Below are 13,957 nucleotides of genomic sequence, written 5' to 3' on the forward strand. Positions count from 1 at the left end.
ACTAGACTATAGTAGTAGAGATATATAGTATATATATATATATATATATATATATATATATATATATATATATATATATATATATTGGATTGTTTTCTTACATGTGTTGTTTCACTAATATTATTAGTATTATCGTCTTTAATCGATTCAATTGCATAACTCGCCAAACCGTTATAAGTGTCGTCATTCTAAAGAAAATGACTGACTGCCAGATTTCGTTAAGCATCGAGATCGCGGTTTAAATACTCATCCATGGAGTTTCTCAACAACACTTCGGATGTACGTAGTTGCGATCGGTGAGCAGAAAGGGAGATCTCGAGCCACCGGCACTCGATTAGCCAAATCGTTCGGAAAACGATACGATCTCTTTGCCCTCTACTTAACCGTAACCGTAAAGCCCAATAGCGACTAGAGAGCGAGCGAGAGCGTGAAAAAGAAATAGAACGAGACACGATCATACGGGAAGAATGAGAACGAGAAGAAACTCTGGAACGAGAGATACGGGAACAGTAAGAAAGAAAGACGAGGTACACAATAAAAAGAAAAAAAATGCAAGCGTGGGGAGAGTAAGTGGAGGAATGAGAAAAGAATGAGGAAACGAGGAAGATAGATAGAATGAGAGAAAGAGAAAGATAGGAAGAACGAACTGCGGCTGCACCTGCTTTTTAGAATCGCTAGACGGTCTGGAGGAACCACCAGAGTCGAGAAGATCGTCCAATCGTGGTAGTGAGAACGCGCGGCAGTAGTAAAAGTAATCTACCGTCAGACAGCTATCATTAAGTCCTAGGCTTTATACCCTTTTTATCTCATTGTCTGTCGGCCGTTGATAAGGGGATTTAAGCGACAATAAAAAATATCGACTTTTAACCTTCTCTCGTAGCGCGATCGGGCACGTGCCTTTTTCCACTTTTCTATCCCGATCGTGTGGTTTTTCCGAAAAAAATAAAACGAAAAAGAAAATCCGTGCAATTAGCCAGTTGAATTTTTGGCAGCGGATCGAACCGACCGTATTTCCTTCGTATTGGCGCGATTGGTTGCCGCGAGTATCAAGTATTTATCGTATCCAAAAATTGCGGATTCGCGCTCGACAGCGGAAATTGTGCGGTGTGACCGATTAACAGATTTCCGAACGTAGGAATCAATCAAAGCGATGAATTCAATGAATTTATGTTTTCGTTTCTCCACGAAAAAAAAGTTTCCGCGCGTTGTGTTATAATCTCATTTCGAATTGCTCAGCGTGTCGAGACGGGCGATGTGCACGACGAGGGTGAACCAGAGGAGGGTGGTGGCGTCTGTCGGTGCATGTAATGAAATCCAAATAACACCCCTAGTAAGCGTATATCATCATAACGATGCCTCGGCTCGACGTTACTCGGCTGGTCGCCTCGTTCATAAATTAATGTAAAGCGCGTCATATTTACAAGGATTACAAAAGCATTCCATTTTCGCGCTCCGCTTGTTCTAATCGCGGTCACTTTTCCGCTGCTCCTCTGTATAGAGATAATCTTTATCCGAGATACGAAACTATTAGATATTTTATTATTTCGTATTATTCATACATTTTTTCCTGGATTACGACGCATTTTTATAGTTTATGTGAATACATTCTCCATTTTCTGTTCTTATTTTGATTAATGTGAATATATTTTTGTTTTTATACCAATATCAGTCATAATATTTTAGATTTCTCATAATTTTTTTTCCTCGACCAAATCATAATATTGGAAATTTTGAAAATAGAATGTGAATTACAGGAGACACATATATATAAAAAAAAACCATTTACAGTTGTAAATCATTTACATTTTATATCACAGATATATTTAAAATTTTTCCTTTTGATAATAGTTTTGAGAATTGGATCGATACTAATTTTCATTAAACGTATAAAAATAAGTTTAATTGTAACATGTCAAGAAAACTTTCTGTCAGTAATGTAATTTATTTTGGAATATTATTTTACATATTATATTACAATACAATATTATATTTATTATTTTATTTTTTAAATTTATTTTATTTTTATTATGTATTGTCATATTCTTACATTTTCGATCAAGTATTTGCTTTGTAAATAGAAATCACTTTCGAAGTGAGACACATGAGGCATTTATGCTTTGGATATACTCGATGTATTTATTATTTAAATTCCATCGAGAAAAGCAACTGCGAGAATCCAAGAATATATTTCCTAAATTATTTTAACATAAATCTCCATTCGTATAAAATTCATTCAAGGCATAGTCAGATTTCTGCAATGAATTTCGTTCCTGCAGATGAATAGAAGTCGGTGCGTTGAGCGCGCGCGCGCGTTCATTTTGGTGAACCAATTCGCGTGCACATCATCTCATTTCGCGGAAGTCGGAAATAACATTGAAAAAGTAAAGTGCGTTGGCTACTCTACAACTTTTCAACATTTATATATTTATATTTCCTTTTTATTCCTTTTAGAATTAACTTATTAAAACTATTCTAATAGCTAACAAAGACGATATAATTAGTATCCGCATCTCCTGCTTTTAATTGTATGTAATTGCCGGAAGTCATTATCGAAAATAATAATCGTCAAATCTCTTCCTTCATACGAGCAGATATAGTACTCGTGTAAGTTTGCACGACCGCATCGCTGATGGGTTAACCCCACATGTACGTATACTTTTCATGACAAGCAGCCATACGTTTCGCCTTCTCACACGTATGTATGTATGTCGCGATCCGCACCGCCTGTGATTACACATATGCACGTGTGCTCTACGTGCGGCTGCGCTAATGCACCTCACGTAATTATCCCGAGCCGGACGACGCTAGGTAGTCTCACCTAACTTCTGCACCGCGCCGCGCTGCGAGTAATCCGACTCTGAAACCCTGTCACCGCCTCTTCCTCGAGGGGATCCTCGATGAACCCTCGCCGGCCATAACCGAATCCGGTCCACTCCCGGTCGCCACTTTCCACCCCGTCGCGTCCTCCTTGCATCCGCGACATCGCAATTTCATGTTATTTTACCGCGCGACGTCGCGGGGATTAAATCGCGAGTTTCTCTCCTGATGCGCCTTGCGAGGATTAACTCGCTCGTCCAGCAACGACTTCGCTCTGCTCATCATCGACAAATCGACAGGAGGATTATTTGTTAGTCGACGAAGTTTATCCACGGGCAGAAGTCATACTTAATCCCATAAATTCGAACACTAACAACGCGTTAATTGTTGTTCATCGATTTTTGTACATAGAAAAAATTATTTTGCTAAAGTATCTAAAAATTTAGCTAAATATACATAAATTTGAAAATAATTTTGTTGGACCATCAAAATAATTATATAGGATAAATATAATAAATAATATCGCAAAACGTTTTGACATTCTTTCAGCGACCAGCTTGGATATCTTACATAATTATTTTAATATCTAATATTGCAAAATTATTTTTAAATCTGTCTAAATTTTTAAATAATTTGGCAAAATCGTTTTGTATTAGACAATTTAATTTCTATCCTAATGTGTATTGCATATAAGAGCAAATTACAATTACAGTTAATATTTAAAAAACTGAAATCGAATAATCTTTTTCAACTGTGTTAAAATATTGACTAATTTTTAACTGCATTTATTCACGCGATAAATGTTAATAGAATGAGATAAGATAGTAACGGTGTGTCCACAAGTACCTACAGAAAATCATATCGCGTAACGAACCATTATCGCAAAGTTTCTCCCTTTCTAGATTATTTATTTTTTCTAAGGTAATGAGCGCGCAAAAGATTCAATATATAGTGGGACTGTTTTCTTTATAAAAAAATATATATATGTATATATATATATATATTCTTTTTATGGTGAGAGATGATAACAATTATATAAAGGAAATTCCGGAGATGAGACACCCTCGAGGCATCATTAATGCTGGCGAGCACTCGTCTCTTCTCCGGAAACTCTCTTATAATATTCCAGTCGTTTCTGAGCGAGTCGCCTTTACTTCCTCTCGAATCGTTTTTTTTGAGTTTCAATATAACAATTTATTATATTGGGTTCATACACAAAAGTTCGTAGTGCTATGAACTTCAAAATTCAAGCAGCTGTAATTTCATTAAAAATGAAATTTAAATTTAAAAAAGTTTTAAATCTCTACTTTTAAAAGTCACTGTGTCTTTTGAGTTTCTATGAATTTGATAATTTTTATCTATAGAAAAAATGGAATTAGACAAAATGGAAAATTTTCTTCTCATATTGTGGATTTGTCGCACGCCTAAAAAAACTTGCTAAAATTTCTAACGTGAAAGCTTAAAGTTTCCTTTTTACAAAATCGTTTTTTAAAAATGTTCCTAAAATTTTTTTGTTATTCAGTTATCACAGATTAAATAAAAGGAGCATTTTGACTTTTGATTGCTCATAAATTCCATTAAAAATCATTGCGTATCGCAATTTAAAAAAATTGATTTTTAAAGCTAAGCACCTAAACTTTGCTTCATTGAATAATAAAATTATCTAATTATTGTCAATTGTTTTAAGAAACGTGCTATAAATGAAGTAACTCTAAGAATTTTTATTCCAATGCAATATTTTGCTTTGTCCTATTAACATTTCGCTTCTTCGGATAGAATTCCGTCGTAACTTTCCTGTCTGGGTCAGTCGAGTACATGTCGCACGACATACATTTCCACGGATTATGCAATAAGGGTAGTGAGGGAAGAAAGGGGAATCTATAACCCCAATCTGGCATGTGACGTAGGATTGCGAGATCGGTAGTTCAAAATGGGAAATCGATAAAAACGTCGCGACGGCTGGCGTAATGCGACTGCCGAATTTAAATCTTCGCCACAGCAATTTTTGTGGGACAAATATTGTTTTGTTGACTTTTGGCTTGCGACGAATGCGGCTTCGGTGATACGGAAAGCGGAGTTACGATAGTAGAGCGAGATCTAAATTTATAGCTATTGGAACTGATTTAAGCGGATATATTCGAAATAGCCGTTTTGTAGAAATATATATATAAATATCTGTTTTATAAATTATATATTTCTTGCAATTTATTCTATTTATTTTGAAATACATATGAAGTAAACAGTATGTTAGAAGTTAAAAATGCGCAGTAAAAAACTTGAGACGTGAAGGTAATTAACAAAAGCATATATTTAAGCATTTATTTAAGGGAACATTGATTGATGAAATATGGATCCTTCATAAGAGATTCGTACGATGGTCTCCCGTGGCTTGGTGTGAAATCCCTGGAAACAATAAACTTGTCTGTTCGGCCTTCCACGCGAACCAACCTATAACCGCTACCACTAACGTACTACGGCACTGCTATACATTCAAAATTCATGGCGCTATACCCGCTATATTGCAGTTGCACTTGGTGGCTAGGTGCTATAATGGATATCCTTTAATACTAACACTGTATATATGTAACGTATACGGGGTGACCACTTGCGCTTTCACACGCACAAAAGATCCATATTCGAATTTTTGTCGAAAATCTTATAACTGCATAAACTTCACGATGTGATATATCACTTTTATTTTTATTCCTCGTTTTTATAAAAAAAACGTGACAGAATTTATCATAAAATAAAATTAGTGATATTTGACCATTTAATTTCTGTAGAGTTATAAATTTCATATTCTGATTTATGCCAGAATTTTTTATATTTATTCATTTACGTAAATATATTAATGAGTATTGCAGAAATATATTATATTATATATATATTGATTATTAATATCAATTAAATTTGGTATGATAGTAATTTTAAGAATATTGAAAGTATCAAATATAATTTGATAAAATATTATTGATAAAATCGATTAAAACTTTTTATACTATTTCTAATTAAGTTTTCTAATTTAATTTAAAGAATATTAAAGCAAAAATTATTATGTTAAAATTTTTACAATATAATTATATAAATCTTTTGTCGTTTATTTTTTTTTGATTATGTAGTTAAAACTACTAAGATTAAAATTTAAGAAATCAATTTTACATGTGACAAATTAATAGAAACGTACATGAATGTACATGACTTGAGTTGTCAAGTACTATTCATTTCAAAACGGATTTCAATTGATTCTGTATGGAAGGGATCCTGCGAAAGGAGCCACCTTATATGGGTGTGGAAGGCGCGTGTGCAATATGTATCTTCGTAGAGGATGTAGGAAGGAATGTATACAGGTGAATTCTCTATGGATACAAGGGTTATAGAGAGTAAGGTCCCGCAAGCGATATTAGGTGGAAGGGGCATCTGTTCACTATGGCCATGTATGTAAGCCGTTAGTGCCAATATAGTGTCTGTATATTGGTTCGTCCGACATAACGTTTCAAGGTGTATTATATATTGTCCGTAATCGAAGATCTCTCCTAAGACCTCTCCACTTGATAGGAATCCCGAAAGGAATCCGAAATATTGATACTCACGAAACGACAAAATGCCTCGTAGGGAAAATCTTTTCGTACCGATGCGATGTAAAAATGCAAACGTAATCGATAATAATGTATCCAAGTGATAGGCAGACGAAAATTGCAAAATGCGGCGATACATAACACAAATACAAGAGTATTAAAAATTGATGAAGTATAATCTCGGATGGTGCAAAACGTAAATGATAAATGAAGGAAGTTTCTCAAATTATAAGAAGCTTAGCCGTTGAGATACTTAAAGTTGCGAAAAGATATCAGACGTTTAATTTTCCACTAGAAAAGAAAATTGATTTTAACTTCGTCGGAAAGAAACTATTCGAGGTAAAGCATGCCTCTGAGAGCATTTCGTATGATTCACGAATGAATATGTTGGGAAATCATTAGCCATACGAGAAATTATTAACCGGTAACATTGATCGCGGCGAAACCAGACTTCATTAATAAAGCGTACCGATCGAGGAGCTCTTAATTAATTCCGTCGGGGTGAAAGTTTCGCAGTTACGAGGAGCAAGATGGTTTTCTTAATTGAGAAAAATGATTTAATTTCTTCGTGGTATCGTTTGCGGTGGAGAACGAGCGGGTAGGAGAAGGTCGTTCAGGATTGGCCGAGACGGGATAACTCGAGAGTGAAAAGAGGCAGTGGGAGGCAGACCGAAACTCTCATCAAATATGAATGGTCGGGGAGGATGGGTGGATAAAGATGGGGGAGAAGTACGGTGAGCATGAAATATTTCCCAGTCTGGGAGTGCATCGCGCTTTTACTCGCCTAGGAACATCTCGCGTAGAAGCGGAAAACTTCTAGATGGGTATCAACCGAGTTCCGAGGAGTTCCAGCTCCCAACTCTACGTAACACCCCGTGACTCGTGGTTTCAGCGGTACTTGTAACCACCGTGATGTTGGTTTTTACACGTCATAATGGATACGTATTGCCGAAAATTACATTTACGTTTCTTTGCAATATATATCATACATAAGAAGTTTCATGGAAAGTAACAAAAAACTAGGAAATAAAACTATTTACGATTTTTTTAATTCATCAAAATATTTTAATTTTTAGTTTTGATTAGCAATGTAATTACTAACGCGATATCATTAAAATATTACTTTTTAGAATTTATCTCGTTGCATGTAAAAGAAATTTCGGATCAAATAGTTCCAAAGTCTTTTGTATAACGTTTAAAATATTGTTTAATTTGTGTCATCTCCATTTGTCCTGTAGAATATGTCGTTTCCGCCAGACTTATATCCGTGTCATGGTTGATTGTATTAAAAAATACAAAAATATCTTAATTTCGAATGCTCTCTTCTGGTCCTCTCATTTTTTTACGTACATACGTTATGAAAAACGCGAGAGATGTAATATTGTATACTTCACTCATTTCATTTTGCTTCCCGGAAGATTGCACATATTAAAATCGTCAAAAATACTTGCGATAATAAAATTTATAATATCATAATAGATAATAAAATTTATAAAATCATAATATAAAATCAGTTAATATTAAAAATGTCATATTGTTGAAATTCCGAGTGCTACGTCTTTTATGAATTGTTACTTACTTTAAAATAGGTTTGATCTAAACTGCGCGAAAATAATATGTGACGTTATATTATTTTGTGTAGTTTGGATTCGTTTAGTCAATCCGTTTATGCAATATCCATCCATCTTTCACATATAAAATTTTATATACGCGCTACAAGATCATTTTCTCACGGAGTGCACATATATAATATATGAAATTGTCACGCGTAAGTCATATGTATATATTCCACGGTCATTCGATTTGCGGACTCATCGACGATCTTACATCTCGACTTTTTAGAGATATGTTGGCTTACATCGATTCCCGAACTTCTCGCCGAATCTAAATCTCCATAAATTGTCGATCGCAGCAGCCCGCAGCGGCCGCGTGCAATAATTAACGCGCCCGAACTCCTAATTGATTGTCTCGCTGATTTACCGAGTCGCACAATTAATCGGACATGAATTATCGGCGCGAATACCGGCCGATAAACGAGAGTTTAATTACCGCTGCTAATTACGACTTACGACAGATGAAGGAGAGAGAAATGAGGGAGACCGACACATTAGTTGGAGAAGTTTTCGGCGCGAATTGGCAAACTGAGTAGCATTAGCGCGATTGAAGGATGTCTCAAGAAAAAGAGAGAAACAGAGAGAAAAGAAGAATAAAAGAAAAACCGTGTGGGAGAATCACTGTGAGAGAATGGGATGTGGAATGGGGATAAGAGAACAGCAAGGGGTTAGTGGATGATTGTACAAGGAATGGAAGCGGAATAAAACGGAAAAGATAGCGAAAGGAAAAAGAAAAAGAGAGAAGGAAACGAGAAACTGGAAGGGTGACGAGGGATGGGGAAAGAAGTGGCAGAGACTTACATTTCCCACGGGGTATCCCTGCTGCTCTCGGGCTCCTTACTTACGGATTGATACTCAATTTCCACCGAGTTTAGCCCCCATCGAGGGATCATTGCACCAGATCGCGGGAGCTCCTTTCGATTTCGAATAAATTCGATAATGGCGAATAGGTAGCTGCAACTCAGCGGGAGTGCGAGACCGATACCAGGGTTGGAGAATCTCACGATCATTTTACCTTAATCGAGTGAACTAGGCACCAGCTTAGCGTCGACGAATTTCAATGCCATTGTTGCATCCGCTTGTAGGATACGTAGGAATGACGATTCGCAAAAGTAAAAGCATCAGTACGACTGGGTGATAAAGTGGATTGGAAGAATTTATGCGAATCTCTGTTGCGCGTGTTGAATCGAATGTTACAAGATGTGAGGTGCATTGTACAGTCTATTTATCTAAAATTTATACATTAAAATGCAATTCTCCAATTTTTAATAAATTACTGGTAAAATAAAATATTAATTTATTTGTTATGTTTAATGTTAAAAATATACAATTACAAGGAAAAGCTTGATAAACATTTATCTTATAAAGTAGACGAAAATATTAGACATATATTTTTTTATATCGGCAATGGAGCAGATTAAGAGTGCAAATTACCTTTATAGTGATAAACACAAGTACTTAATTTCTTGCATTTTAGCTCTATTACAGCTACTTCTGAATTTTAGAAATGATAAGAAGCTTTTATGTTTCCTGAAAACAAGTAAAAAATGCAGAATTCAAAATAGCAGATCCAATATGGATACCTGCTAAAAGAGAAACAATCTTATCTCTCTTTTTGCCGAATTTTTTATTATTTTTTAAAAATATTCTTTTGTTTTTATATATTATGATACAAAAATGGATTTACAAAAGAAGCCACTTAATTTTGATAATCCTGTAGATAATTGTTTCAAAAAGTGTGAAAATTTCTGAGTATTAATGTGTATGTAATAACATAAAATGTGCTTGTAAATGTATAAAATCTTTATGTATACAAGAATTTTTTTGAATATTATTTCTGTAAAGAGTATATACAATAAAAACTAAAAAAGATAGACATAGGTAAGAAGTAGCATAACTATAAACAAAATGAAAAAGTCGTAAAAAGATTTTAAAAATTATAAAAAAACAAAGAATATAAGAAATAAAAGCAACTAATAAAAAAATAAAAGCAAAAACGATATGGAGATAGACTCTCGCCACCTCCTCGTCGGTTATCCCTGAGTTCGGCAAAAAGAGAAATAAGATTGTTTCTCTTTCAGCAGGTCGCCATATTGGGTCTGCCATTTTGAATTCTACATTTTTTTACACTGGATTTGCTTTCAGGAAAGCCTTTTATCATCTCTAAACTTCAGAAGTAGCTGTAATAGAGTGAGCTAAAATACAAAAAATTAAATATTCATTATACTTATCACTAAAAGGTAGTTTGTATCCTTGAACCTGTACCATTGCCGATATAAAAAAATATGTGTCTATTATTTTTGCTCTAAATAAATATATCAAATTTTATTAAATTCGGCGAGTCATGAAAAGATAGTTTACTGTAAGTTACATGCGGATAACTAAAGAGTATTCTGATTTTGATTACTCATAACTCCATTAAAAATCAGCTTTAAGAATCTGTTTTCTTAATTATAATAAAATGATTTTTAATGGAGTTATGAGCAATCAAAATCAGAATACTCTTTTAATACCAGAAATTCTTTTTACTTAACTCGTGAATAATTCAGGAAATCGTAGAAACATTTTTGTAAGGAAAAACGATTTTGTAAGGAAAATTCCAAACTTTCACAATAGACAATCGAAAATTTTCACAAATTTTTTTGATACGTGACAGCTTTACAAAATTGAGAAGAAAAATTTCCCTTTTTTCAGCTCAGGGATAATTTTCTATACATAAAAATGATCAAATTTACACTAAAAAATTATGGTAATCTTTTGAATGTAGAGATTTCAAACTTTAAAATCTTTTTTAATTTTTTTAAATTTAAATTTTGTTAATTTTTTTATGAAGATGTTATATATATAAAATTTGAGCTAACAAAAAATACCGTAGAACTTTTCCTCCAACCAATTAATATTAGAATTAACACATTTAATACGATATATGAGCATGTTTTCTCATTCGATCGCCAAATGTGTTTCGCTAACTTAGAAAAGTCGTATCCTGGTCCTCGCGCGCGACACGGACATTTACATCGAAACGACCTTTATATTACAGCCATTATCGCAATCAAGAAGTTGGTACGGGTCGCGTTTCTCCGGGATTGCGAGAAGCGAAGGAGAACGCTCGAACGCCGCCGCTTACTTACTAATGAACTCCGGTCGATTCCCGGGGACGGGTAATTGTAACGCATCCAAATTAAGTCCAGATGAAGAAGAAGTATGAAGTGAGAAACGATAATTTCCACGACGAATATAACAATGACGTCGATGTAACTGTTCTGGCAATTACAACAAATTATATTAACTACGTTTGCGCCTCGTATTCTCCTCACTGCCGCTCTCAAAGCGACTTACTCTGATCGCACACGCTAGTACGATCCGACGTCTTCGAGGCCTGTTATTCGGCTCAGGAACTCGTGCAAAACTAATTCCAAGCCGCAAGATGAAAGTCGACTTTAATGATTGTCGAAAGTTACACATCCTTATCTAGATCAAACTTGGTGTAGACTAACTGGAAGGAATCATTCTGGATCGCAATGCGTTTCGACGTTTTCATAATACGCGTATATTATTTCTCATACATTTAAAATTAGAGTTACAAGACGTATGAAATTCTAAAATTAACAGATAGGCGAAATTTAGCTATCATATTTCTATGCCTTCTCAAATTTTTATTAAAGAAATTATGAACACATATATAATTTTAATTAACGATCTTATAACATTAATTAACGATTTGTATAATAATATTTCATTAATTGATGAACTTACGGAACTAAATCCCATGACCTTAAGAAGCCAGACAGTGAGGGCGAGATTGAGAATGACGATGACCATAAGAGTTAACACGAGAGAATAAAGACATTTTTTTCTCCAGCCATAGACCCCTAATCTGAAGCCACCTTTACACGGCGTGATACCGGAAGCTCGTTCTTCCAAGGTAGAAGATGCCGATCTCGAAGATCCCGCCGTCTGCCGTGCTCCACTGCGACGACTTGCACTGCCAGAAGTGCAAGGCTCGTCAGACCACCCTCCTTGGCCTCTGGACATTCTAAAAGAATATAATTCAAGATTAACAAAATATATATAATGAAAAAAAATTTCTGTTTTTAACAATTTCTTTCTAAAAAGTATTAATAATTAAACTAAACATATAACAATTAATTTATACTGATGTGACTTCTAGACTTTTGAAAGAAAAATTTATTTAATACTTGTAATTTTAGATAATTACAAGTAAATTTAACTTTTTGAATTAATCGAAAGAAATCTGTTTTCTCGAAGCAATTGAGAATTTATTCTAGATACTTTGTTTTTCATTCTCTCCCTATTTGAATACCTTCATGCACGTTTTCGTGCTACAAGCGATTTCACGCCGTAAATTGGCAGATTACGGTTACGAAATACAAACGAGATGCGTGTTATAGCTACAGGTCGTTACACCGTGCAGTTGCGAGCCATTAATAAGACTACAATTACGAGGCTGTTCTTTCTGCCGTGATCATTTATCAACGGTTTATACCTCATTCTTGAACACCGGCTGCGCGGAATTGTGTTCGGGAAGGCGAAACGCGTCACGAAAGACAGATCTTCCGATTTTTTTTTCTCCAACAACGTAAAATACTTTATATCAGACGTGCTTGACCTGTAAAGATGGAACTTGCCGAAGATCACTTTTCGTAAAATCTTCCCCCGAAGTGATAATTTCATTAATTCGCTATGGATTTCGCAAGTAGTGAAACGTTATGTTTTTTTCATGAGAAAAGCTGTCTAAGCTCTTTTATATTGCAAATTAAATTACTTTTGAAAAAAAAATATTAATGCTTGTATTCGTATGTAAAATATTACAGTAGAAAAAAAATATGTCAAATTGATTATGCTCGAAGGACATTTGCATATCAATGCAATTCATTTTCCTCGGCCTTTCGTCGTTCCCATCTCTTATTAACTATAACGATAAAATAAATTTGCTGACTTTTACAACATGACAAAATCAACATCACACCTTGATTACTCATGTACATGATATTACGATCGTTCATTGTATTAATTATAATGATAAATTAGGTTCGTTGACTGTCAAAAATAATGAATACTTTATATTTTAAAATTCTCTTGCGCAAATTTATATTTTAATATCCAAAATGTATTTTGCAAAGCAAATATATAAAGAAACAGTTTATAATTGAGCAAAATAAAGTTATTAACAATATTTCATCAATTTATTATACGAAGAACATACATATAGAATTGAATGTTTCGGAATAGGTCCTTCTTCAGCAATGATAAAAAATTGATCGATATCAAATGATTACATTTAGTTCGTTGCATAGGAACATTTCAAATGATTATAAATATGAGAAGCGATTTGTCCTTCAGTCTTAAATTCTTTTTTTTTAATGTGAATGTATAGATGATATCTTTTTGAATAATGTTCGTCAATTTTCAGTATCAGAAAGTGAATCGAAATTGAAGTCGGGATGTATTTCAATTATAAATTATATGTTCTTCGTATAATAAATTTAAATATTGTTAATAACTTTATTATATTTTAATATTTTCTCATTTTATTGTAAGAAAATAGATTTGTTAACTCTAACAAATTGATAATAGAAATTTTATATTTTAAACATTAATATACATTCTAATAATTTTACTTTTTAAATGTAAATACATTTCATAATTTCGACATTTTTAAACTAGAGACAAAATTATTTCAAGAGCTCTCTGAAAGAATGTTACATCCAACATTTAAATTTTAGGAAACATGTAGCACACACACACACACACACACACACACACACACACACACACACACACACACACACACACACACACACACACACACACACACACACACACACACACACACACACTACTAACTTAACTTTAACTTAACTTAACTTAACTTTAACTTAAATTAAAGTTAAGTTACGGTTACGTTTACGTTACGTTTACGTTAACGTA

At 34.0% G+C, this 13,957-nt stretch overlaps 1 protein-coding gene across 1 annotated transcript in view; it reads right to left on the bottom strand.

Annotated features, from left to right (window-relative positions):
• LOC105626585 (gamma-sarcoglycan-like) overlaps nucleotides 1-13,957 on the bottom strand; it is a 66,850-nt gene that overhangs the window by 5,068 nt on the left and 47,825 nt on the right. Inside the window, exon 2 of the mRNA XM_012207879.1 lies at nucleotides 11,762-12,041. Coding sequence (XP_012063269.1) covers nucleotides 11,762-12,041 — 280 coding nt within the window. The remainder of the gene's footprint in view (nucleotides 1-11,761; nucleotides 12,042-13,957) is intronic.

The sequence above is a fragment of the Atta cephalotes genome (genome assembly GCF_000143395.1).
Source record: "Atta cephalotes unplaced genomic scaffold scaffold00005, whole genome shotgun sequence".
NCBI classification, from domain to species: domain Eukaryota; kingdom Metazoa; phylum Arthropoda; class Insecta; order Hymenoptera; family Formicidae; genus Atta; species Atta cephalotes.